Source organism: Sceloporus undulatus, chromosome 9 (genome assembly GCF_019175285.1).
Source record: "Sceloporus undulatus isolate JIND9_A2432 ecotype Alabama chromosome 9, SceUnd_v1.1, whole genome shotgun sequence".
NCBI classification, from domain to species: domain Eukaryota; kingdom Metazoa; phylum Chordata; class Lepidosauria; order Squamata; family Phrynosomatidae; genus Sceloporus; species Sceloporus undulatus.
In genome coordinates, this window is record NC_056530.1 from 13,147,373 (window position 1) to 13,175,042 (window position 27,670).

Below are 27,670 nucleotides of genomic sequence, written 5' to 3' on the forward strand. Positions count from 1 at the left end.
GCACCCCTGATCAATATACTTTTTGCATCATACTGATAACTGGGAAGGGGGATTGGGGTTGAGTGGGCAGCCCCTTCAATATTTCACAGATGAAAATGAGGACGCATGTGACCAAGGAACATCAGAATGTGGTCAAGTTGGCAAAAGTTGTTAGTGCAGAAGAAGAAACAAGCTAGGAGAGGCTGCAGCAGTTTGCTTTGGCCTGTGCCTACCAGGAAGGACAAGATTTTTCATCATCTTCTCCTCTCCACGACAACTGAGTTAAGTGACTATAAACTACTTTTGTACTTTGAACTCAGTTTGCAGCAACTAAGTTAAGTGGAGGGGAAAAGTGGGAGGATGTGAGAGAAGTCAGGATATTTTGAAAGCTGAAAAAGCGGGATAATAATAAATAATGAATAATAAACTTTATGGCAAAGGATGAATTAGAATTGACCCTGCTAAATCAGGATAAGTTGGAGGGTACAGACAGACAATAAGGCCACCCCTGCAAAAACGTTGAAGGATCTCACTATTGCTGTGCCTCCAAATCCCAGATCCTTGCTCCGTAACTTTCTGTGTGTCTGGCCCCAACCTCTAGGGAAAGATAGGGAAGTAAAAGAGGAATTTAAAAGAGCCTGAACTTGCAAACTACAGCAACTGCCCTCCTGAGTTAGCGTCCAGGGGATTCGTCAACCCGCCTTGTCCAGAGCTCATTAGAAATTAATACCGTATTAATATTGGCCCCTTGACTTACATTTGCATGCGGTGACCTCTGCAGGCATGGCGGACACTGCAAAAAGGAGAGCGCAATTAGAGAGTTGGAGAGGAGAAATGCCTCTAATTAAGGTTGAAACATGGACTGAGGAAATCTAAGCATATTTATGCAAAAGTCTGCTTTGGGTGGCCTCTCCTCAGGTAACTAGGCATAGGATGGTGAGCCTAGCATTTGTTAATACTGACCGATTTTGCATGTTTCGATTAACTCTGAAGATGCCCAGGTTCATATGATAGCCGATGTCTTCTTTTTTGCTTTAACACGAACTGTTTTAAATACAAATCTTTACAAAAATGGCACGGAGGGGGGCACCATTTTAAAAGAGGTGCCGTATGTCCCCTTCTGCTTCACACTGGAAGGATGCTCTTTTCAGATGATGCACACATGTGAGCATGTTTCATCCGAAAAGAAAGAAAGACCGTTTTCTCTAATAGAACTGCTTTATGCTTACTCAAAATATATTGCAAAAGTGGGTTGATCTGCAGGGCAAGATCACAAGGGTTTTTGTTAATATTTTTCAGACTTTGGGATTGCTTTTGTGAAGGATTCACTTCACGTTTGTTGCATAACCTTAATTTATGGACTTTTTGGACATTCTGGGCACTAAAGAAAATGAGATGCGACGAGCGGAGACTTAAATGTTGCCCTACTAAGTATGTTTATTGGGGAGTATCAATATGTACAGTGACACTTATTTTTGAGTAGATTAAGTAGAAGATTTGATAGTTAGGAATCTAGATGTTTTTAAGGTGACAGGCCACTTCTCTTTCCCTTGGCAAAGTTCTGAATGTGGCCAAAGGCTTACACTACACAAGAAGGTTTGTGGCTTAACCACTGTTTCCTTCTGCCAAACCAGTTTGGTATGAGATGATCCCCATGAGAGGAACAACTCTTAAGATGCCCAAAACTTCAGAATGTCAGATGGCAGCAATGTGGTTTCCTTCCATCAAGTTGGTTTACATAATGTTGATGGACATTCCTGCTTTGTGGATTCTGGACAGGTACCTTTTTCTGCCTGTACCCAACTACGGTGTTTTGCGACATCTCTTCCCACAGATATTAGTCAGATGCTTTTGGGAATCTGTAGGCATCTAACAGCAACTGAAATACTGAATCTGTTCTGGATTTGAGTCCAGACTTTAAAAGTGCTATCCAAGAGGCTAAACTTTAAAGGACTGATCTGGAGGGTTGGGCTGATTCTGGGGATAGCGTTTAATACCTTGAACAGTGACTTGACAGTTAAAGTTCACCATGGGCATGGAAACCAATAGCTATTACTTCCAAATATACATGACCTGGGCATGTGAAGCCTGCCTTTTATTTCTGTACAGTTCTCTGTTTTAATATCGGACTCAGATATCCATAGAGGCTCCATGGAACATATTAGAGCATTTCTCAGGTGTACACTTTAGGTATCCATCTGAACACACCTTTAGATGTGCATTCAGATTTGGATGATGCTCAGGATTTCCAAAGGGATTGCACATCAGAATGCAGGCACGGTTCCTTGGTTTTCAACAGGGTCTAGGTATAAAAGCACCTCTTCATTTACGAACCTGTTCGCTTAGGCTAAGCTATGCAACCGGATTAGGCATCCAATTCAAGGGGGACATCAATTGAAACAGAAAGCAAAAACAGAAAGCACCATAAAACACACAACTGCCCTGATAATAAATAATGGATAATATATGGATGATTAGGAAATTCATTGCCTTTAAAAAAAACACACACATACCCATCTGTTGTCGATTGTGGATTTATTTCGGATGTTTTTCCAGTCCTCCTTATAGGCGTGCTACCGTTCCTATCCTTTACAGTCTGTTGTTTCTTGCCATTTTTGCTCTGCCCATTTCTTAATCATCCATATATCATCCATTATTTATTATCAATGGAGCGGTGTGCTTTTGAGTACCTTCGGATTTTGCTTTTGGTTTTTTAAATAACAGATGGGAAATCTGATTGAATTAGGGATGGGTGGGCTTTAGCGGAGCTCCTCTTAGATTAATGAGGAAATTGCCTCTAGAAATCTGCCTCTGTTTTTCTCTCCATGGCTCTAGGGCAAAGTGAGGATAGTGGACCACCATGTGGACCCCAGGCCTGTTTTTGTGGCTTCCAAGAACCCCAATGGTCCAAACATTTTCAACAGGCAGCGACTCCTGGTTACTTTCTAATTTCTAAAATGACTCCAGGGGGGCTAAAACATGGTGAAAATGACCCCCCCCCATAAACACTAGAAGTCATTGGAGGGGTATTTGGGGGCATATTTGTACTAGTAATGTGCCCCCAAGTTTTTGTAGGAGGCTAATGTGGTTCCTCTAGCCTCCCACTGACCTGCAGAAGAAACAAGATGTATTGAGCAAAAGGCACCATATTGTTGTTGTTGTTGTTGTGCGCCTTTAAGTTGTTTTCAACTTACGGAGACCCTAAGGCGACCCTATCATCGGGTTTTCTTGGAAAGATCTGTTCACAGGTTTTCCATTGCTCTCCCCTGAGGCTGAGAGCATACGACTTGCCCAATGGCAACTGGTGGGTTTCCATGGCCAAACTGGGAACTGAGCCTTGGTCCTAGTCCAATGCTCAAACTACTATTCCACACTGGCTCAGGGCAAAACTTGTCGTATTTTGCACAACCTTAAACAGATTTTTTTTTGGCCGAGGAAATCTTTCCAAAACGTGGAGGTAAAAAAGGCCATTTTTTAAAATGTGCAAAAGCTCTCATCCAGCAGGGAGAAAACATTTTGAGAATTTATGTGTTCTTGAAGGTGAGAATGAAATAAGGGAAGATTTATACCTCGATTAATGACTGTAATGACTGTAATGGTCAAATGGGCAATGAAGCCAATGGTTCTTCAGGTCAGTCTATGAACCTCCAGGGCACACAGGACTTTCCTTGGCTTCTTTGAAGCATTGATGGTTGAGGAGTCTGGAACATACAAAGAAGCCCTCAGAAACCACGGTTTATGAGGCGCTCTCCAGGAAAGGATTTGCATCAATGGAGCCTTAAGTGCTACATGCTCCGCAGGAACAAGGTGGGTTTTTATTCTGAGTCTAGGAAGGTCTGGTAGGTAGGTGGAGGAATAGGAAATTCCTTAAGAAGCTCCTCCAGGAACCTTTTCGCATTCCAGAGACGTGCTTCAAGTGCCGTGGATGTGTCCTTTGGAACCCTGGGATTTTTAGTTTGTAGTGAGGTCTTCTGAGGATTGTGGGTGGCAATAGAAAACAACAACAAGAAGAGCATGCACATCATGCCTCTTGGCCCGGCTCCATTTGTTGGCAGATCTTCCCTTGAACCTCACTACTGGCTATCTAACATACCTGCTTCTTCTTGTCTCGATAGTTTTTAATTAATGGGTTTAACGATTTATTTTATATTTTATTATCGTTACATTAGAAATTATGTTATACACTTGTCCCTCCATATTTGTTAGGCTTAGGGGCACACAAGACCACCATGAATATGGGGAAACCGCAAATAACAAAAACACCATGTTTTTACATGAGAGGACACCTCTCTAGGAATCTCTAGGTCCTTCAGCCCAACTCGGTGGTCAACATCCAACAGACACTGACCATAGAATTGCACTAGAGGAGCTACAAAGGCCTAGTAGAGTGTTCTCTCAAGGAATCTCTAGATCCTCCAGACCAACTCGTTGGTCAACATCCAACAGACACTGACCATAGAATTGCATTGGAGGAGCTACAAAGGCCTAGTAGAGTATTCTCTCTAGGAATCTCTAGGTCTTTCAGTTAACCTTTAGTTAAACTTGACCACAGAGTTGCACTGGAGGACCTAGATATTCCTAGCGAGAACATATTAATCAAATGCGTGAATAATCACATCTGCAAATATCAAAGCCGCAAATATGGAGGGATGAGTTTATATGTAAGGAGGGAGGGGGGATTTATTTATATTGTATGAATTTATTAGAGTTGTATTGCATTTTATTTGTGTATTGGATTTATGATTGTATTATTGTATTGTATTGTATTGGGATCGTAAGCCGCCTCGATCCTATGGGAAGAGCCTGGATATAAATAAAATTTATTATTATGTATTATTATTCCACCACACCCCCTGCCCTTTAGTAAATCTTTCACATGGTTGTAACCTTTAACAACTCTATGAGCTGGGTCAACATTAATTATCAACCTATGGCAGATAGGGCTGGTATAAAAGGTAGGACGCCTAAGGGCAATTGGAGGGAAGAGCTTCCCAATGGATATGGCAGCATCTTATCCAGCGCACCAGAACTCTTATCCAGGAGATTTTTTAGATGCTGCAATGCAAACCTCTCCACTTGGATTCCTCTTCCTACTATATGTGCTGGGGGATTTTGGGAACTGCAATTCAACAAACCCAGAGAGGAACATGATTAGGGGAAAGGGACACACAAATGTTTCTCTTTTGCAACTCACCGTTTTCCCTTCGTCACCTTTCACACCAATCTTTCCAGATGTCAGCTCCTGAGAAAACATTACAGAAATGGTAGCATTATAGGTCAGCCAACTCCTCCTGCACCGACTCCTCCTGCACCTTAACAGTTGTCAAACAATGGGGTTGTGTAGAATAACACAAGGGGTGCCTGTTGAAATGCTGTATGCCGGTCAAAGGAATTGCACAAATGTAAGACGCCAGCAGGGTTTTGACCATTGCCATCCCTGTCCTAATGGAGAGCAGAGAGGGATAGGAGACGAGACTCAGAGCAAAGACTAGGATCCACCAAGTCCTCCACAGGTCTCAGGCTGCTGCTACACTGCAGAAATAAAGCAGTTTGAGACCACTTTAACTGCCATGACTCAATGCTATGGAATTTGTAAAACTTTGAGACAGTTACCCTTCCCTGATCAAGGAGCTTGGTGCCCCACCAAACTACAGCTCTGAATTCCATTGTACCAAGCCATGGAAAGCTGAAGTGGCATCAAACTGCTTTATTTCTGCTGTGTGGCAGCAGTCTCTGTGGATGATCCCAATGGTTTGCTTTGGGCTACAGGAAAATCCCTTCAAAATGGTTCTTGGAGGCAGCTGTCACTCACAGCAACACTGTCATGGGGTGGCTTTGGTCACTGCAGAAAATGGGAATACCAATCTCTGCAACAACCAGAAGCATTCATATGCTAGCATAAAATGGAATTACACTTCTGTGAGTATCACTAATATCCCACTATGGCACTACCTTTCTGTTGTGATGGGATTGGGTGCGCCAAGAAGCTATGGCGACGGTACTGTTGAGGATCTGCCCCTTGGGGACTGGGGAAATCTAATACCAGTGGTCTCTGTGCTTGATTTTGAGGACATTTCTGCTTCTATAGCTGGTACATTTTTTGTGTAAGCGTCGCACTGCAACACGGGGAGACACTGTGAAAGCTTCATCCAAGAGAAACAATAGCACCAGACAGCATTGGGAGCAGGTCAATATTTGCCAGAGGGAGAGAATCCCATCAAGACGGCCAGTTTCTGATCCAAACCTTGGATCAAAATGAGAGGATGCTGGATGCAGCCTGAATCTACTGCTGGGCAGGCTGAGGTTTTTATGGCCCATCTGATGGAAATTCAATTTGCTTTTTTACATCGCTGCGCTGCAGTTTGGCAAATAGGTTAAAGGAGGAGAGAGAGGGAGGGAGAGAGAACGGCTGGAATTAAACACAGCCTTCTGCATCTACGGAGAACACATTTGCTACTAATTTAAGGATTTTTCTTTTTCTTTTTTGTCCTCCTGTTAAAAGAGTCCACCAAGGAGTTAGGGGCAGAAGACGTTTGAGGAGGAAATTTCAATTCAAACCATGCAAGGCCTTCGCCAGCCATGTGCGGACATGGAAGATGGGATGGAGGCACTTTCAGAAGTCATGGAAATACTTATATGCTGCCCACTGACAATATTTATTGTTGCTGTTGTTATTTATTTATTTCCCTCCTTTCCCCCCCGGTTTGAAACTTACAGCAGGTAAAACAAACATAAAGCATTAGACGGTAACAGCCTACGCTAGTTAAAAAGCAAAGCATTGCAAAATTGGTTAAAAGAAGTTAAAACAGCAAATAAATGTCCAGCACTTTATACAAGTCACCCCTCTCTGTATGTATATATATGTGTGTGTGTATCCAGAGACAGCATGGTGTAGTGGTTTGACTGGACTATGACTCTGAAGACCAAGGTTCAAATCCTGGTCTGGCCATAGAAACCCATTGGGTGACCTTGGGGCAAGTAACACACTCTCAGCCTCAGGGGAAGGCAATGGTAAACCTCTTCTGAACAGATCTTTCCAAGAAAACCCCATGATAGGTTTGCCTTAGAATCTTCATAAGTCGGAAACAACTTGAAGGCACACAATAAAACAATACACACACTTAAAGGTTTGCCAGAAATGCTCTCACCTGGTTCTGGAAAGATAGTAAGCAGGATACCAGTCTAACCTGACTGGGAAGAGAGTTTCAAAGCCTGGGAACAGCCACCGAGAAGATCCTATGTCCCCACCTAATGTACTTTTGACAGTGGGGCATCCCTATACAAACCTATAGGTTTGTATTACATCCATATGAACTGCGTTAACCACATCCATTGTCTCTTCCAGGGTAGTATCTCTCTCACCTGCTTGCTCTGAGGCTCCTCCAGGCAGAAGCAACGCGTGTAGACTTTCCCTTCCGTCTGGGGGTTGATCTCTATCAGGTCATTGCTCTGCATGACTTCCACATCCCGGCGGGTTTTAGAAGCTTCCGGGAAGCACTGTCGGAAAGGAGAGACGAATATTGAAAAGAGTTTTGGTGAGCAAACTAGTTCCGTGTTTATGAACCAGCCTGGCCTGGCTTACTAGAATGGGCTTGGAACTGGAAGACCAATGATTATGGATGCAAGTGGCCAAGACCTTTTGGGAAGTCAACATAATGCTCATGAGAAGACATGACTCACTAGAAAAGATAATTAGATTTGGTAAGGAAGAAGGCAGTCGGAAGAGAGTAAGACTACATTACAAGTGGAAAGACTCAATGAAGCAAGCCATGGGCCTCATTCCCACTACCTTTTAAACCAGATCGCAAATTGGTTTGAATGGGTTCAAATGGCCCTGGTTCACACTTGAACCAAATCGTTGAAGCGATTCGCAGAGAGCGGCCAAACGCTAGACCCATTTAACCCGCGTCTTTTTGACACTGATTCCCTCCCCCCATCTTTTTGGGTAGATCGATTTCGCACAAGTGTGAACCAGATGTGGATCGGAATCGATTTAAATCTGCCCTTCGGCCAGCTGGAGCGAGTCCATTCTGAATCAATTCATTCATCAATGTGAACTACAAGTGGGTTATTTTATTTTGCAGCAAGAAAATGCCATCAGGACAAATGTAATGTGAACCACGCTCCGCGGCCGAACCAATCCATCAATTCGGATTGCAAAGTGATGTTATAGCCAAAATAAGACAGTCTCAGTTTAGGTTTAAGAGTAGATTTAGATCTGGCATAACTCTGCTCCTCCCTCCATGTGCTTCTATTCCGTCCATCATTTGGTTCTTCTGCTGAATGGTCTCCAAGATGGGTCAGCAGAAAGGAGTCCTTCCATAATGTAGGCAGTCCAGCCTCCAGAAGGTGCCACAACAAACTACACTTCTCAGAATTCCATAGCCTGGAGCCCTGGCAGCAAAAATAGTATCAAACTGGATTATATCTGCCATGCGGATGCAGCCTTAAAGCCAATTCATCTGACTCAAGAGTCTTCTTCTTATTCCTGATCCCTACAGCCAGAGCGTCTCTGATTTAGGAATGCACCAGAAGTATAGGATTATGACCTTAGAGTCTATTCAATTACAGTAAAACCAATGTCTCCTGATCGAATGTGTGGGACACGGATTTTCTCATTAGCCTTCTGCTACTTGAAGCAAAATAATTTTCTGCCTCTGAACACAGTTGCTGTTCCAAATGTGTGCAGGCCTGCAAATATTATCAGATTCACCCCCAATGAGCTGTTAAACACAAATTCTTCTGCATTTAAGTAAGTGCATTTACAATGGGCGCTGGGTTTATTAATCTTGGGATTATAAAATTTTGCTTTTAAAACTGCTTTCCGCTTAATCATATTTTAATAAGACGATTGGTTTAATTGTGTTCTAAGATGGTAACTTCTTGTGCCTTTTGAATTTTTGCAGTTTTTAATTCTGCGCAGAGGCCCCTTGGGTCCCTGGGAGCAACACCGGATCTCCAACGCACAGCGGCAATCCAGATCTCCGTTAATAGAAAGTCTCGCTTGTGCTTTTTGAATGGGGAACATGATGCACAATTGCAGAGACTAATAAATGTAGATGAGCGACATCCATTATTTGAACTCAGGGAAAACTGAATATCTGCTTCTTTTTTTGCAGGGCGGAGGGAGATGTGTCTCGGTTATGGAACTTCAATGGGAAAAAATATATATGCAGCAACACACCCATCGATAAAACTGACAGCTTTTGCATATCTGCAACGTGACTCACCCCATTATCAGAGATCTCGCAACATCCCTCATGCATTGCCATGGCCGGGTCGCAGTAAATGTGCAGCTGCTGGATATCAAACTGCAAAAGAAATGGGCAAATTCAGTTAGCTAGGAGAGAGACTGGGGGCCTACATAAAGGAGATGCAGTTCAGGATTGGTCAAGTTGGGTTTATCCAGCTTTGGGAAAGAAGCCTCTACCACTCAACACTATTTCTGGAGTTACGGTCAATGCTAAAATTTACCTATCTATATTGAAAGATCCTTCTTAATTTGTCCTGTGATTCCCATATTGCCTAATGTCTGGCATTGGATTTGATATCTATGTTTTGTAGTGGGTAGCCTCAAATACTGGATATAGGAGTTTGCAGTTGTATTACCCTATGTACTCAACTGTAAGTCAATCTCATGTTGGATTATGGATTTTGATATGACCCATGGATAACTTGAGGGTCAAACTTAGGGGCATTTAACAAAGGATGTAAAGGATGATGCAAACGAAAATTATGTCGAGAACTTGGAAAATTCCAGCAGACATTAACGGTTTGTGCTGATCCTAAAGGTAGCATAGATGAGAGAGTAGAGAGGATCCATGCTTCTTTTTGGTGCTCCCAGGGTGGACTAAGCCCTCGCCTTTTACCAATTTATTTAGAAAAAGGGGATGTCTCCCTTTATATATATACATATACATGAGTTAAAGTACAGTACTTACATTGACCCACAGATAAGTCGACCCAGTTTCTCCCTGTTTTCTGGAGGTAGCATTTTGAGCTTAGCCATCTTGAGAATGGACCACAACACCTAGGTATCTGCACCACCAAAGTCTGAATTGCTATCCATACTGCCAGGTCCCTACATCTGGACTTACCAAAATCACCATTTAGACTTCACCGGCTATTTATTCCCCTGATATATATGTGCACACTGGCAGTGGAGGCAACATCATTGGGATAGTGATGCTCTCTGGCTCCAAGATGCAGGCCTAGAGCTTTGCTCAGCAATGTTTCTGGATTTCTGGAGTCTCTCTACTTGCTGCCATGGATGTATAAATGGCTAGGAGCTGTCTTGCAACAGAAGTATTTTTTGGCCATTGAGTGCCCCCAGTAGTACTAACATCAGTCCTGTGGCAATGTTAGCATCCCAGCCCTTGCCCAAGAATGCCACATAATGACACCAGGCATAAAGGAGGCTTTCTGGAAACGGTTTGATTTATGACAAAATGCACTTATGCCCTAAATAGCTAAGTTAGTTGTTAATGATGCCTTGGCTAATCAATTCCAGTGATTTTAAAATTGCTTCCTGGAAATACAGTCATTTCTGTGTGTGTGTGTGTGTGTGTATGCAGCTTTTCTCTTCTTTCTCTCTCTAAACTCTTCTCCCATCTTTAACAAGCATCCTCATATTCTGTTACCACCTTTTAAATATCTTGTTCTTTCTAGGGATGCATGAATGATGAAACCTCCAAAGAAATTTCATCGATCCTATGAAAACCGTATTAATCTCACACTTAACTACTCAGATTTGTTTTTGTCTGAACTGGGATCTCCAAATGGCCATGTGGTCTGGGAATAGGATTCTGGTCCAAAATGAATCTTTCCAAGGCTGTGAATAGACTAAGGAATTTTGCATGACAGTGTAGGTTACATTTACATATACTTCGCTATGTAGCGGAGGCACTAAGAAACCCTCTTCTTGAATTGTGAAGATGCAAAGCTACATCTGCCTTCCGCAAAGAATGTGTTTTTGTTTGGAAAACCCAGATTTATCTTGACACAGAATAATTATCTGGAACGCTTTGCAACATGAAAATACTGGGGGGAAATGCAGAAAGAGCTTGCTGCTGTGTTAATCTTTCCAATGCGATTTCTTGAGCGCTGGGACTTCTTTCTTCATGAGAAATGAATAATGGTAAATATTAACTCCATCTCAACTTGTGGGCTAGAGGAAACATTTCCATAGGACTGCTGGAACTTATACCACATTTATCTAAAGTGAAGTTTTGCAGTGAATTTGGAGATGAATTGCTTGAATAATTTCAAGAGGAGCTGAAAGACTAACCCCCCAAAATATGATAGCCTCCATGAACTGCCACCAAATGTTAACTTGATGGATCTACAGCATATAAAGTGGCATCAGACTGCTTTATTTCTACAATGTAGATGCACCCTTGGATATGATATCTGGCTCCAATTTCTTTGATGCTTCCTGAGAGTTTTTATGTAGATCTTAAACCCCCTTTTCCTCCTCAGCAAAATTTCTTAGGATTTAAGGGGATCTTTCTACCTTAGGGAGGGCATGAAATAAACTATATCTTTGTGGTGAAGGCCAAAAAAAGTGAGGAAAGAGAAACGTCAGACCGCCATGTCCTACCATGACCCACCGAGACAGGAGCGCCCTGTACGGCATCCAGTCCGACAAATGCGTTGCCTTCCATGGCCAGCTGTCGGCGGAGCTGCAGCGGTTTGGATGAGATGTAACTGCAGTCGATGTGAATGGAAACCACCTGGCTTTGGACGTTGAGAACCATCTTGTGCCATTTCAGGTCGAAAAGCGAGGAGACTCCTTTGCCGGTGAAGATGGCGCTGACAAATTCCTCCTCCTGGCCCTTGGCCTGGAACTCCAGGCTTCGCTCTTTGCTGTTGATGCCCAGGGAGAACTGCAGGGATGCAAATATATGGAGTTCATCATTATTGTTGTTGTTATTATTATTATTATTCACAGCCTACCAGATGTTACTGACTGGCGTTTTGGACCATAAATGATTCTCTCCAAGAAACTAAGAGGCAGTACAGACTTTGTGCCGGCCTGACGGCATACTAGGGCTGAACTAGGATGGAGCATTCACATGCTCCAAGCCCTAGTTCCACTCCCCCTCTGCTATCATGGCATGCACCCATCCATACGGTGTGCGCCATAATGACGCAAAGGCAGCGCAGCACCCAAACGGTGCTGGCCAGAAGGGGCAACTTCATGGTGCATGACCACACCTGTGATGCGCCTTTGAGGAAGAGCATGAGTCGGTGCCACAGTGTGTGGCTGCTGCAGCACCAACCTAGGGCAAACAGGGGCAGCATTTAGCTGCCCATCTATATAACCCCTAAGAATCAGTCACGTGTCACTTGATTCTGTGGACTGTTCCAAGTGGTGTCACTTTTTGATGGACATACCTGAGGGTATCCCTGCTGATCAGCAACTTGGAAGAGGTACCAGTTCTCTTTGGTGGTCTGCTTCTTCAAGAGTAGAGTGATCACTAAGGTGAATTCATCTGGCAAGCCCAAGGGGAACAGCTGTCTGGGAACAAAGAGAAGGACAAAGATGTGGTGGCACCTTGGGCAATGCAATAAAGCCACCTACTGATGCATGCAAACGTAAGGAGTTCTCTTCCTATTGAGTTAGTTCCATGTAGTCCCCTAAAGTTTACCGTGAGAAAAAATATATCATATGAAATCTACTAGGTGACATTAAGCAAGGAAAAGGCAACTGCAAATCTCCTCTGAACAAATCTTGCCAAGAAAACCCCATGATAGGGTCACATTAGGTTCACCATGAGTCAGAAATGACTTGAAGTGACACAGCAGCAACAACAACAACCCAGGCTGCTGTGGTTTGCAATCCAACCACTACTGGGCTTCTATATTATTCTTCCTCTGGTGCAAAGCATCTTCTAAGGTGCAAAAATCCAAAAGAGACACCGGGGGATAGATATCTGCATCCCATTCTCAGGGAGTTAGATCACACAAGCTGAGAAGATGCCAAGAAAGAAGCATAGAGGGCCGTGCGAAGACACAAACGTCACGGTGGGAGGAAACTTGAAACAAGTTTTAATTTGCAGATTAGTCCACAACAACTTTGGTTTATTCTAGGGAGTCCTTTTAATTGGAAGATTATGAAGAAAGGTCACGCAGAGACACAAAATTTGCAGCTATTTTGGTGCTGTGTCTTAAAAGAATGGAGCCGGGAACACGAAGGATGACATTTCCATCTACGAAGTGCTCGCTTTTATTGATTTAATTGCAATTTATCTTTCATTTTCTTCAATATCTAAAAAAAGCATGCATGGGCAGCATGCCCATTTATTGCGCTGAAACGGAATACAGTATTGCAAGGGAGATGATTACTCAACCAAAGAGTGTTTAATTGGTTCCCCCTGCCCCCAGTAGCTCCTGCAAGAACAGAAATGCGACAAAAACAAAGACGCCATTATGCCAGCCCATTAAATCATTTCTTACTATAAGCTCAGGAAGGTTTCTGGCTTTAAATCCATCCAAAGCGCTCTTTCATCCCATTATACGCAGTGGCTGCGTTTCGCATCCAGAGCCCACTCAATGAGATGCCACGGACCAGTTCTTGAACCTGAAGCTATATATGCGGATGATACAACTATTGCCCCTCATGATACAACTGTTGCTTCCTTGATTCAGTCTATCCATCTAGAACATGGTCTTCTTTTTTCTCTGCTTCCTTTGACTTTCCCAAACATTATCATCTTCTCTAGTGAGTAATGTCTTCTATTATATGGCCACCAAAAATGACCAGATAAATGGCTCTTAGAGGAAACCAAGGCTGAACTCTCCCAATGATGATGATGATGATGATGATGATGATGATAATAATAATAATAATAATAATAATAATAATAATAATAATAATAATAATAATTTAATATTTTCTTATATCCCACCTTTCTCCAATATAGAAGCCAACATGATTAAACTGAAGCTGTACCTTGGAACATCCTGAGATGACATGGCTTGCTAAATAGTTATACAGTTGGGCCTCCTTATCCATGGATATTTTATCCATGGATTCAAGCATCCATGGCTTGAAAATATTTTTAAAAAGGTTTAAATTCCAAATAGCAACCCTTGAGTTTCCATTATATATCAGAGGCACCATTTTGCTCTGCCATTATATTTACTTGGACTTGAGCATCCATGGATTTTGTTGTCCATGGGGGATCCTGGAACCAAACCCCAGCGGATAACAAGGTCCCACTGTATTGAGTAAAACGGAGGGCAGTAGGAAAAGAGGAAGACTGCATTACAAGTGAACCGACTTCATCTAGGAAGCTACAGCTGCCTTGTGTTTCCAAGACCTGAACAGACCTGAACATCGCACGACACAACAACAGGCTGTGGATAGGTCAACTAAAACTGAGAGTGGATTCAACAGCCCAATGACATCAGCCGCCTCTATTCAAAACACAACAAAATATTTTCAAGAGAGTACTTTAGTGAGGTCATTTTGGGCCTATCACTGGAAAAACTGTCCAACTATCTGAAAAAACCCAGCAGTAGCAACAGCAGCCACTAACTTCTGATCTCATTTCTTTGGACATCAAAAATAACATCTAGACCCAACCAGACATAATTGAGAGATTTGGCAGCAAAGCGGAACTGAGATCCGTTTCGCCGGTGGAATTCTTTTTAGTCTTGCAACATCTCTCACTAAGTGTGTGCAATGACCCATTCTGGGGTTTGACCGGCACCAGATATTTATTAAAAACTTTCCCACTACTGACATCCCAAGGGCATCGCGGGGTCTTGGCAGGGCGGGTGCCTGCAAGAAGACGATGTTTGGATGCCAGGGATGGGAATCAGGTCCCAATAAGATCTAATTGAAGAGAAAAAAGCTTGCAAAACATGTGACTCATCCCGCAATATGCAACCTCTCAGGCATGGACTGGGGCTGGCCAAAGAAGGGCTGCTTCCAAAATTCTTCACTTTGATTGATTTTATTCTTAATTAATTCTGGAATAATGACTTTATTGTTATGTGTCTTCAAGGCTGTTGCAACTTGGTAACCCTCCGGTAGGATTTCCTCTGCCAGGTTTGCCCAGTGAAGGTTAGCATTGCTTTGCTTTTAGGCTGAGAGTGTGTACCATGCCCAAAGCTACCCAATGGGTTTCCATGGATGAGCAGGGATCTGAACCCTGGTCTCTCAAAGTCCTAGTCCAACACTGAAAGCATCGCCACACCTTGGTTTAGAAGATTTATCCAGCAGAGGTTTGCTTTTGCCTCCTTCTGAGACAGAGAGAGTGTGACCTGTCCAAAATAATCCAGTGGGTTTCCATGGCTGAGCAAGGATTGAAATCCTCTTCTTTGTAGAATTTGATACCACTTTAAGCACTGTAGCTTCATCCTATTGAATCCTAGGATTTGCATTAGAAGGTCTTTAGCCATCTCTGCCAAAGAGTTCTGGTGCCTCACCAAACTACAAATCCCAGGATTCTGCCGGGTGTTAATTAAAAGCTGTGCCAAACTGCATTATGTCTACAGTGTACATGCACCTTTAGTCCACCACTCAAACCACTACACCATACTGTCTTTCAATCCAGAATTACTGGACTTTGTTTTCCCAGTAAAATCAATGCACTGAGAGTTCATCATGTTCCTATTTTACACACATCTAACCTTTGAACAGACCACTGCCATGTACAATGCGTTACCGAACGTTGTGCCATTATGCCTATCATCCCCTGCATTCCGTCTTATGCTATTGGTCAAATTGGTATTGACATAACGCTGTAAAAGGCCAGTCTTTATACAATCGTAAGTCTGCCTCCATTAAGATTGTTGCTGAATTGCCTTTTTAACGCCCCTTTAACGTTTGTATTCAGATTGTTCCAGCTATTTTGTTTTAGCTTTCTGCATAAGCCACTTTGGATCTCTTATAAGAGAAAGGTGGAATATAGTTCAAATAAATAAATAGGCTGATTAAAGCTCCCAGGTTGACTGTTTGGAGAACTACATTTTACGCATCCAATGCAAAGGAGCAGGCAAAGTGACAGAGAGGGAATGTGAACACAGCAGATGCAAGAGTTCTAGGTAGGAATAGCTTTCAGGGGCCTGATTCCCAGTACCTTTTAAACCGAATAACAAGTCACTTTGAACCGGTTTAAATGACCCTGGTTCCCTGAAGCTGAAGCAATTCGGAGAGAGGAGCCATGCATTAGACCCATTTAACTTGCGTCTTTTTGACACTGCTTTTTTCCACGTCTTTTTGGATAAATCGATTCTGCGCAAGTGTGAACCAGATGCGGATCGGAATCGATTTAAATTTTGCCCTCTGGCCGGCTGGAGCGGGTCCATTTTGAATCAATTCATTCGTCAATGTGAACCACAAGTGGGTTATATTATTTTATTTTGCAGCAAGAAAATGCGATCAGGGCAAATGTAGTGTGAACCTTGCCCCGATGTCGAATCGATCCATCAATTCGGATCTCACACTGATTTATTTATTTGTAGGTGGGAAGGAGGCCTGTATCTCTCTCTCCGCAATGCTAGAAATTTGGAGACTAAAGGAAAATTTGACTGGGGGACAGAATTCTTATTTAGGGGGCAATTATTTCATTCTCCTTGTACAAATATAGGTATACAGTTGCAGCAATCCTGTTCTTTCTCTGCAGAAAGTGCCCATGTGGGCATCAGAGGCTGGAGAGAGATACAGATAAATGGAAGGAACTTAGGGCTGGGACTGGAATTGATTTCAGCAATTCTCCTAGTTGCTGGAAAACTGGCAGACAGGGCAGCTTAAACTAAAGGAACAACAATGGAACGGAACAAGGGAAATTGTCTTCTTTTTTGCCAGGAGCTTGATGGGAAACCTATTTTTTTATTTTATTTTTTAATTATTTTGTCCTTTGTCTAGGATTGCAAAAACAAAAACACAATAGGCTGGCACCTGCCAAGCCGACATGCACATCTTGATGAGGGCACATTCAGGGCAGCCTGTTCTCAATTATAAACAATGTTCCCCTTTTCCTTCCCTAATGGATTGCAGGTTGCACGGCTTGCCTGTCCCACCAAGCTCCAAGCAGCCAAACAGTTGAGGTTAGCCCCAAGATATCTTGCAGCCAGAGATACAGAATGAGAGAGCACCCTTTGCCCATTTGCAAAAGGCGACCGGATGGCCAGGGGTTGCTTTCTTTAGTAAAGGCGCTGTGTAGGACAGGGCTATCTCAGGTGACCAGATTTCAGCACCAAAAACTTGATATTGAAGAACAACCCTTTGAGATATCATGGACATTACAAAGATAGCATTATAAAGTGCAGTCCCTAGCGATGACATTAGGCTTGACACATTAAGCATCGACCCCAGCAGTTGCTCAGGAACATGCTGCTGAAATAATAATGATAAAGATAATAATAACAACAATAATAATCCATCCTTTACAAATGAGGAATTCATAAACATGTACACACACCTTTCAAGGCAGTGCTCTCATCCTGAGATCCCTCCCCTCCCCCTGAAATACTAATACTAATTATGATAATGATGATGATAATAATAATAATAATAATAATCCATCTCTAACAAATGAGGAATATACAAACACACACACACACACACACACACACACACACACTTTTCAAGGCAATGCTCTCATCCTGAGATTCCTCTCCTCACTGAGATATTTATCATCACAATGATGATAATAATATTAAGCCACGGCTAACAAGTTAATAGATAAACACGGGCACACACACTTTTCAAGACAGTGCTCTCACCCTGAAATTCTTCCTTTCGTTGAGATAATAATAATAAGCCATGTCTAACAAATGAATATATAAACACGCACACTTTCCATGACAGTGCTCTCACCCTGAGATTTCTCCCTCCCGATGTAATGATAAAAATAATGATAATAATAATAATCCAAATCCAACAAATGAAGAATACATACACACTCACATGCACTTTTCAAGACAGTGCTCTCCCCCTGACATTCTTCCCCTGAAGGAATAATAATCATGATGATAATAACCTGATCTGATGACACAAAAGGAAAGAGAGGAACGAGGAAAAGAAACAAATGGAGGCATTATGGAGACCATTGCATGAGACTACTGAGAGAAACCGGTGTAGTCCCAAACAGTAACTTTTCCAGGAGTCTGTGTAGCATTGGAAGACCAGCCTCAGAAGAGCTAAAATCTGACCCTTTCGAATATCCTCAGATCCCCAGTACATGCCAATGTCAAGTTTCACTAGCCTGCTACTGGCGACGGTCAATATTTATGGAAAGTAGCAGCGCGTTCTTTCCATTGCAAAACCACAACAACATCCCCTTCTGATAATCATCTCCTGGAGTACAGCAAAGAGAGAGGTCCCTGGCGACGGGGAGCACAATAACTCCTTGCAAAATTATATCACCGTTCAGACGGTTTCCTCATCACTGCGTGGGTGGATGGATAGTTTCTCTCTCCCTTCATCTCTATCTGGCTCCTTTACTCAGGGAATGAGAGAGGCCTGAATGACTAGACCTTGGCCATGGCACCGCTACTGGCATCTCCATGGGGCTGGATGGAAACGGATCCCCTTCTTGCCCTCCGCTTGGAGGAGCGGATCCAGGTTGTCCGTCTTTCATTTGCTCCTCTCTTTTGTTTTTGTTAGGGTCATCGTCATGCCTGGCTTGTGAATCATCCCAGCGAAACAATAACCGGCCTAAAGAGATCATAACTGGCTACCCGGGGACTAGCCAAACAAACACACCTATTCCCAACAGCCCACGGCGCCGTCCATCTATGCAATAAACTGTTTAAAAGACTGTCAATAATTGGAAAAAGGTGCAAGTGTTTGGGAAAGGGGAGACGCAGAGGGATTTGTAGCAGACATTTTTGACACAAGGGAAATGCACAGACAAAACAAAATTTTGCACTTAAGCCACAAGTTAGGAAAGGCTAAGGACAATCAGCTAAGAAACTGGAGACCGTGGGAGATTAGAAATTTCGTAGGCTCTACAAAAGCTTATGCTACCAATTTCTTTCTCCCACTTAGTCTCAGAGATGCCACGAAACTCCTCTGTATACCGATACGGAATAAGACAGCTTTGTCTATATTAGGCAAAGCATAGTTCTTTCCGATTCAGTCCTCCTTTGCAATATGGCAATAATAATACTGACCCACCTTACAAGGCTATGGTCAGGTTTCCAATGCAGTGGTGCAGTCAATCCATGTCAGGTTTTAATTCACACTGCAAAAAGCTTATCCAAGGTGCTGATCTATATGCTCCAAATAGAGTCAAGCCCTTTGGACAGCTCCTTTATTGCTATCCAAGGCTTAGAATTGCTTCACTGCTCCGGTGACATGGGAGACACCAGCCAACATGTTCCTAACCCCCTGAATTGCCCTCTATGGATGCATCTACACTGTAGAAATAATGCAGTTTGACACCACTTTAACTGCTGTAGCTCCATCGTACAGAAATCCTGGGGTTTGTTGTTTTGTGAGGCACCAACCCTGTTTGGCAGAGAAGGGTAAAAATCTTGGAAAACTATACACCCCAAGATTCCATAGAATGGAGCTACGGAGCTTAAAATGGTATCAATCTGCCTTATTTCTGCAGTGCAGATGCACCCAATTGAGGCAGATTAAGAGGAACTGAATGAGGAAGGAATGGGGTGTCAGCATCCCAAGCTTCAGCGTTGCTGTTTTATGAGTATGTTCACTCCCTCTTCCTTCTGTTTCCTTCACACAACCACAACCATAGGCCTTCTTGTTCTGCTTCTTTGGAGGGTAAGGGGAATTTGTCCTCTATGGATTTTCTTTGTACTTATTTGATGTACTTCTGCAAAGAAAGGAGCGGCCTCATGCATGCACAATAGCCCCATCTTGACTACAAAGCTGTCGGTATGAGCTGCCCAAGTCCACCATTAATGGCTTCACATGGGGTTTGCCTGCTGTGAAGATCAGATGGATTGGTCCTGGCGGCTTACCTCCAATTGCTGCTCCAAGCTGCCGTTATAGCCAATTTTTACGAGACTTATCCTGAATTGTAATTTTTTACTATGCGGTAGTGCTTAAATTTTTAAGTATTGTTACTGCTCTTTGGTGCTTCGGTGGTTGGGTGATTCTAACGTTCCAAAATGGCCGATAAAACAGGTCAGCGCCGTACGTTAAGATTACGGTTACATCTTAACAAGGGACTTCACTGCTTTTCCAGTCTAACCGCAAGATTTTAAAATGGTTTGCACAAGATGCCTCATGTGCAATTGTGGACACTGAGGGGACAGTGTGGGAGATGAGAGAAGAGAGTGCATTTCTTACTACATAGCACATGTCACTAACAGGATCCCGGCCATAGGCTTTTTATTGCCTTTTCTGTTGCCAGTGAGCTTGAGTGCCATTGAACGGAAAACCAAATATTTGAGGAGCCCAGTTTGAGAACTACAGTGAGCCCTTAGTATCCACCAGGAAGTTGGATCCAGGACCTTATGTAGATAACAAAATCGGTGATGCTCAAGTTGCATTATATAGACCGCCACAGTAAAATGGTGTCCCTTGTGTAAAATAGCAAAATCAAGGCTTGCTTTTTGGATTTCCCCCCGAATATTTTCAAGGCGTAGTAGATAGTGGGTTCCATGGATGCAGACTCTATGGATACTGCTGTCTGACTGGACATTCGGCCCGCCGTATCCATGGATTGTCCTGTCCTGAACGGGGTCACGCTCCCTGTGAAGGACTCCGTGCGCAGTTTGGGAGTGCTTCTTGACTCGTCGCTTCATCTGACTGCTCAGGTGAATGCGACGGTCAAGAGCACTTGTTACCAGCTTCGGCTGATTCGCCAGCTGCGCCCATATCTGGACCGGAGGGACCTAGAAACTGTGGTACATGCTCTGGTAACTTCGAGATTGGATTTCTGCAATGCACTCTACATGGGGCAACCCTTATACCAAACTCGGAAGCTGCAAATGGTACAGAATATGGCAGCCCGGCTGGTCACTGGCGTATCCAGGACCAGCCACATAACACCTGTACTTAAAGATCTACATTGGCTGCCCGTTCGCTTCCGAGCTCAATATAAGGCGTTGGTTATCACCTATAAAGCCCTAAATGGCTTGGGCCCAGGTTTCCTAAAGGACCGCCTCTCCCCGTACAATCCGCCTCGCACCCTCAGAACATCTGGGCAGCAACTGCTGAAGGTGCCTGGGGCTAAGCGTGCTTCTACGTCTAGAAGGGCTTTTTCTATAGCTGCCCCAGCCCTTTGGAACACGCTGCCCATTGAGCTCCGCTCATCTACCACCCTGGCCCAATTTAGGAAGGATCTTAAGACCTTCCTATTTAAGCAGGCATTCCCCGACTAAGATCCTGTGGGCCTCCCCTCCTCTTCCGTGGCCATGAGGAAGGGCGACGGGGCTTTTATTCCTGTTTTTTAGTTTTCTGTGACTGTTGTTTACTGTTTTTAATTGTATTCTGCGTGCACTTGATGCACTTTTGTAAGCCGCCCTGATCTATTTGGAAGGGCGGGGTAAAAATAAATTTTATTATTATTATTATTATTAAACATCCATGACTGGAAATTATTCAAAAATAAATGTAAATTCCCCAAAAGCAAACCTTGATTTTGCAATTTTATATAAGGGGCACCATTTTACCATATCATTGGATATAATGGGACTTGAGCATCCATGCATTTTGCTATCCGTAGGAGGTCCTGAAATCAAAACCCAGTGGATACCAAGGGCTCAATGTACAGCCCCATTTTTTTATCATAGCATCTCTGTACAACATGTCACTGACACAACTTTAAATCTTCCTGTATTGTACCTTTATCTGACCAAAGGACTCTGAAATTTTGACAGCGGGTACAGAAACATGTCTCTTTTCGCTTGGCCTGAGGGTGGTGTAACCATAGCATGGAGTTTTCAAGTGTACCTTAGGGCGAATGTAGCTGCTCCTGTGTTTTTAGAAGTTGTAACTACAATAGTATCAAACTACATTTTGATGCCTTGGAACTATAATGCCAACAAGTTACCTATTAAGAGATATTTTTCAGGTTCTGCTAAAGGGCAGCTGTCCTCTCCAAGCTCTCCCAAGAGAAACCATCAAAGGTGGCTCATGGTTTCCATCTCAAGGGCAGGTGAACCTGCTGCAGGTGGTTGTAGATAGAGGAGCTATCCCAGGTGCTAAAACCCTGTATACAAATGAGGTCCAACTCCTTAAGTCCAGCTAAACCCAGTGATGATGAAACTTTTCGAGGCCGAGTGCCTAAACCGCAACCCAAAACCCACTTATTTATTGCAAAGTGCCATGTCCCTCTGGCTTTCTAGTAACAAACTCTGGCATACTCTGTGCTGGGACGATGGCACATATGCCCACAGAGAGGGCTCTGAGTGCCACCTCTGGCATGTGTGCCATAGGTTTGCCATCACTGCCCAGAACAGATACACTACCTGACGGATGTGGGCAATTCCTTGGGGCTGAGAAAGGCGACTAGGAGCTCCATGGCTTCCATCTAGGTTGGTCTATGACAATGACTGTCCTACAAGCAGAAGCCAGTGAGTCGGGGGAAAGACAGATTCCAAGCCTGCCTTTTCTGCTTCGCCTCCGGGTCCCAATGGAAGGGAAGGCCCAGCGAGTAAACAGCTTAAGCTGCTTCAATCCACCAGTCTAGACCCGTCAGGCTGAATGCCAAGCTTCAGCGAGGAAAAGAAAAACACACATGGAGCAATACTGATTGCATAAGGCCTTGGAAGACACCCAAAAACTCTGTTGGTTTTGAGCTATGATTTACTTTCTAGGATTAAGAAGAACGTCTTCCTGCCCTTTGGCTGTGATTGAATCACCCACAAAAAAACCTTGCCTTGGAGGGGCCTAGAATCTTTATAGAGTTGACAGGTTGGATTTCTTGGGTCCCAAGACTGGTACCAACATAGACCTCATCCCCACTACCTTTTAAACCGGATTGCAAATTGGTTTGAACTGGTTCAAATGACACTGGTTCCCACTTGAACAGATTCGCTGAAGCAATTTGGAGCAGGGGGGCATGCACTAGACTCATTTAACCCATGTCTTTTTGATGCTGATTTTTCCCCCCCGTCTTTTTGGATAAATCGATTCTGCGCAAGTGTGAACCAGATGCGGATCAGAATCGATTTTAATTTGCCCTTTGGCCAACTGGAGCAGGTCCATTTTGAATCGATTCATTCATCACTGTGAACCACAAGTGGGTTATTTTATTTTGCAGCAAGAAAATGAGACCTGGGCAAATGTAGTGTGAACCATGCTCTGATGTTGAATCGATCCATCGATTCAGATTGCACACCGATTTATTTGTAAGTGGGAATGAGGCCATGGGGACCCAACTGTCCATGGCATACCGTGTTATGATACACTCAAAGGGCTCAGAGGATTTGGCTTTCAACATAAGCAACTTCCCTGAAGGCAAACACATGTGAAAGTGGACTACAATTCCCTCTGAGTCCTGTGCAGAGAGGATGCTTAACCAACCAGTTTAAGTCTGTAGCCTTTCAGCCATGTAGTTCGTCCACACAGTATATAGATCAACTGTGGAATTCACTACTACAAGAAGCAGTGATGACTGACAACTTGGATGCCTTCAAAAGTAGATTGAAAAAAAATCCACAGAGGATGGGGACATCAGTGACCACTAGTTGCAATGACAGTAGAAACATGGAGTTGGAGAGAACGCTAAGGGGCATCCACTGCAACCGTCTTTTGCCACGCAGGAACACACAATCAAAGCACTCCCTGAGACAGATGGCCATCCAACCTCTGTTTATATCAATAATATATCAATCCATTATCAAAGGCAGGATGCTTCTGTAGATCAGGTGGCTTGGAACCTGAGCAATGACAGCTTAGTAGAAGAGCCAATGTGACGTAGTGGTTTGAGTGTTGACACTGGGAGGCCAAAGTTGGAGTCCCTGCTCAGCCATGGAAACTAACCAGGAGTCCTTTGGCAAGTCCCACTCTCTCAGCCTCAGGGGAAGGCAATGGCAAGCCTCCCTCTGAACAAATTCTGCCAAGAAAAGCCCATGATAGGTTTGCCTTCGGGTTGCCATAAATCATACATAACTTGAAGGCATACAACTACAATAGGACATGAGACAAGGAGTGCAGTTGCCCTCATCTCCTGCTGGTGGGCTTTCCAGAGATACGTAGTTGTCCACTATGTGAACAGGAGGCTGGACTAGAAAAGCCTTTGTTCTGCTCCAACATGGTTTTTCTTGTTATCTTATGTTTGTAACATGCATTCAGACAGGTTCGCAGAGGCATGCTTTCTCTGTCTGTGAAGTAGAAAATGCTCCATGCCACAGCTGGGATTAACAAGCTCTGTTTAGTATAGTAACCTAACCCATAGGTGATAAAGCCACACTATTGATGTGCAGCCATTTACTAGCTTTGAGAATACTTACTTTGTGGGTCGAACCAGAGGGGTGCTGCCCAGACGCAGGATCAGCGGGCCTTTGGGGTTACGGATTTTCTTAATGGCGGAGGTTTTCAGGAGAGCAAACCGTTTAATTAGATTAAATCCTGCAAAAAAGGACAGGAATGAAAAGAGCGGGGATCAAGAGTCAAGCAAGGCCTGTGCGAATGCAGCCGCCTAAACCTTCCACTTCTCTGCCAACCAAATTCCTTTGAATCTGATTATTATGCTGGCTGGGTGCTGTTGCAGGCAAAATCATTCAGAAAACCTCTCTAAAATGGAGAACAGTCATACGACATTTCTTTAAAAAATGCAAATTTAGGACATATTCTTTCTTCATCTTTTCATTAAAAGAAAAACAAGTGTTCCCTACTATATAGTTCAACTATTTCTGTCTAGTTTAAAAATATTATTTGGTGAAGCAATTCACTAGCCCTCATGGATGTGGCCTGGAAGTTTCATTCCTCATCTGCACACTGCAAGCTCTATTGATCTCAATAGAAAGAGACATCATCTACCTTGTTTCTTCCAGCAAAGCCTTGAAACTTTGGAGGTTCACCTGCCTGTCTCTAAATGACTTTCCCCTCTCCATCTGCCAATCCCACTTCCCTTGAAAAATGGACAGGGAGGAAAGAAATTCTGGGGAAAGAGATGAATTTTGGAGAAATATGCAAGATCCTCACCGGTGATATTGACATATTCCTCGCTGCTCTGGTCCAAGCGTAGACCTTCCTTCTGCATCTGTGGACACTTCTCCACTGTGAGACAGAACTCAGTGATTAGTTATGTCAATTTATACTTTCTGAATCTAAAGATGAAATCAAATTCGAAGGCTTTTATGGCCGGCATCCATAGTTTTTTTGGCTCTGTGGCCATGTTCTAGAAGGGTTTATTCCTGACGTTTCACCAGCATCTGTGGCTCGCATCTGCAGAGAAAGATACTGAAGATGCTGACCATTACCTTCATTCTGTGAGGATGCCAGCCACAGATGCTGGCGAAACCTCAGGAATAAACTCCTCTAGAACATGGCCATATGATCCGAAAAACTCACAAAAACTGTAAATCAAATTCATTCAAACAACAATATCCTGCAATTTTCTGAAGGTTGTGATGCAGTCCATCTCCCCTCCACCATTGCACAAAAATAGGTACGTCATAACAATGGGAACATTTGAAACCGTGTTTGCAAAAATGCATGGGATTTGCAAAACACATGCAAGAACACGTCATTTGTTGGGGAACGGTTGTTCAGAAATCATGCATATATTTGACAAAGTTGTTGTCGTGAGCCTTTTTGGGGGGTGGGTGGGAGGGAAGGAAGTCCACCCAAATTCATACCAGTGTTCATGCAGATCAGAGCAAAAATAACTTGCAGTCCAATGCAGAAAGCAGATGGAATAAATGATTAAAACAACAACAACAAGGGCATGTGGGAAATCAAGTCTGATCGCTTGGCCCACCTTTTAACTGGGACGCTGGTCCGGGTTTTGCCAAGACAGCATGTGAAATCCGTCTGCTTCCAAGTGTTACACTTTATTTTGGAAATTATGACAATGAATAATGAGGTGGCATTTTGAAAAGAAAACTGACTCATGCTTTGAGATGCGTTTTCTGGAAACAGCATTTCCTTTCTCTTGGGGTAGTCTACCACCCAGCTGGAGGCTCTCGATAGGGCAGCGAATCCACTCTGGGTTTTAGACCAAACTTTACAGGAATCATCTAACTGGCTAGACCACATTCCTCCAACAGGTTTAGCCACTTCAATAGACCCTCTAAAATCTGAACCAAGCCCAGGAGGGACTCAACCACTCCAGTAACATGGATGCTATCAGTTATCATGGATGCTAAATGCACACATACCCTTAAAGCATCAGATCCCACTTGATCTTTGAAGCTAAAGCAGGATCGGTCCTGTTAGCACTCAGATGACAAATGAATATCAGGTCTGTGGTGCTCTATTTCAGAGGAAGGAACTGGCAAAACCACCTGTGAGTATTCCTTGCCTAAGAAAACCCTATGAAATTCATGGGTTTGCCATATGTTGACAGGTGACTTGAAGGCACACATATACCCTGAAGCCACCAGATCCTGTCTGATCTTGAAATCTAAGCAAGATCAGCCTTGGTTAATATTAGGATGGGAGATCACCAATGAATGCCAGGTGATGAAGAAACGTGCCCCAAAAACCCAATGATAGGTTCATCTTAGGGTCGCCATAGGTTAGAAATGAGGTGAACTCACACAACAACAACAACAACAACAACAACAATGGTGGACTCATATCATATGCAGTCCAAAGTCTGCATTTTTCCCACTCCTTCCAGATCGCCTCCTGAAGCAGTTGTCTCAACGTGTCTAATGGCAGGGCTGATTCTGATGCACATACCCAGATGTAGATATCCAGAGCTAATGAATAAAAGATGGGAATGCAGCGCTCCATCCAGCAAGCAGAGCCACCATTTGTTTTTTGCTTTTCATTCTGTCTGCTGCAGTTGCTAAGCCGTCTCTGCTGAGCATCTGGAGGACCCACAACACATTCTTCCCAAGTTCGGATATTATCAAAGCCCTGCCATGTCCCTGGGGTCTACAGCAGCGACACTGTATGCGTGGCTCCAACGGTGGGAGAAGGAAAGCTTCATCCCTGCAGCAGAATCGCACATCGCGAACTGTTGCTTAGAGGCCCAGCGCTGGCAAGAGGAATGCTGGTCCCCCTCCAGTTTCCACATTAGACAGCAACCAAGCTGATGCAGTTCTCAGGGGGCTATCCCTCGGAAGACAGTAAAGGATGAGCGAATTCTTCCCAAAACCTTTGAAGTCATCCTTGCCAAGAGGCTGATTCTCTCTCCATCTCATATCAATCCCACTCTACTAGGACTATGTTGTTTTCCTCTTGCAGTAACTCTGGGAGATGGGATATAGCAAGCAAGGTACCCAGGTTCACTATGGTCCAAAGCACACAGCAAAAATAATCCAGTTTGAGACCGCTTTTTAAGAAGGCGACAATGGCAAACTTCCTTTGAAGAGATCTGTGTAAATTTACAGGGCTTTATAAATAAAGGTTAATAATAATAATAATAATCTTTCCAATCAGAGGCAGTGTGGTGTAATGGTTTGAACATTGGACTCTGACTCCAGGAGACTAGGGTCACAAGTCCTGTTTATCCATGGAAACCCACAGGGGAACCTTGGATAGGTTTCAGCCTTGGAGCAAAGCAATGAGTGAAAACTAGAGAGGGCTTCCATCATCATCATCATCATCATCATCATCATCATCATCATCATCATCATCATC

At 43.5% G+C, this 27,670-nt stretch overlaps 1 protein-coding gene across 1 annotated transcript in view; it reads right to left on the reverse strand.

Annotated features, from left to right (window-relative positions):
• The window catches only part of COL16A1 (collagen type XVI alpha 1 chain), a 121,701-nt gene that overhangs the window by 80,602 nt on the left and 13,429 nt on the right, over window positions 1-27,670 (reverse strand). Inside the window, exons 3-10 of the mRNA XM_042439805.1 lie at window positions 25,061-25,135; window positions 24,367-24,484; window positions 12,376-12,499; window positions 11,589-11,864; window positions 9,210-9,290; window positions 7,342-7,476; window positions 5,174-5,221; window positions 737-772 (exon numbers count right to left, since the gene is read on the reverse strand). Coding sequence (XP_042295739.1) covers window positions 737-772; window positions 5,174-5,221; window positions 7,342-7,476; window positions 9,210-9,290; window positions 11,589-11,864; window positions 12,376-12,499; window positions 24,367-24,484; window positions 25,061-25,135 — 893 coding nt within the window. The remainder of the gene's footprint in view (window positions 1-736; window positions 773-5,173; window positions 5,222-7,341; window positions 7,477-9,209; window positions 9,291-11,588; window positions 11,865-12,375; window positions 12,500-24,366; window positions 24,485-25,060; window positions 25,136-27,670) is intronic.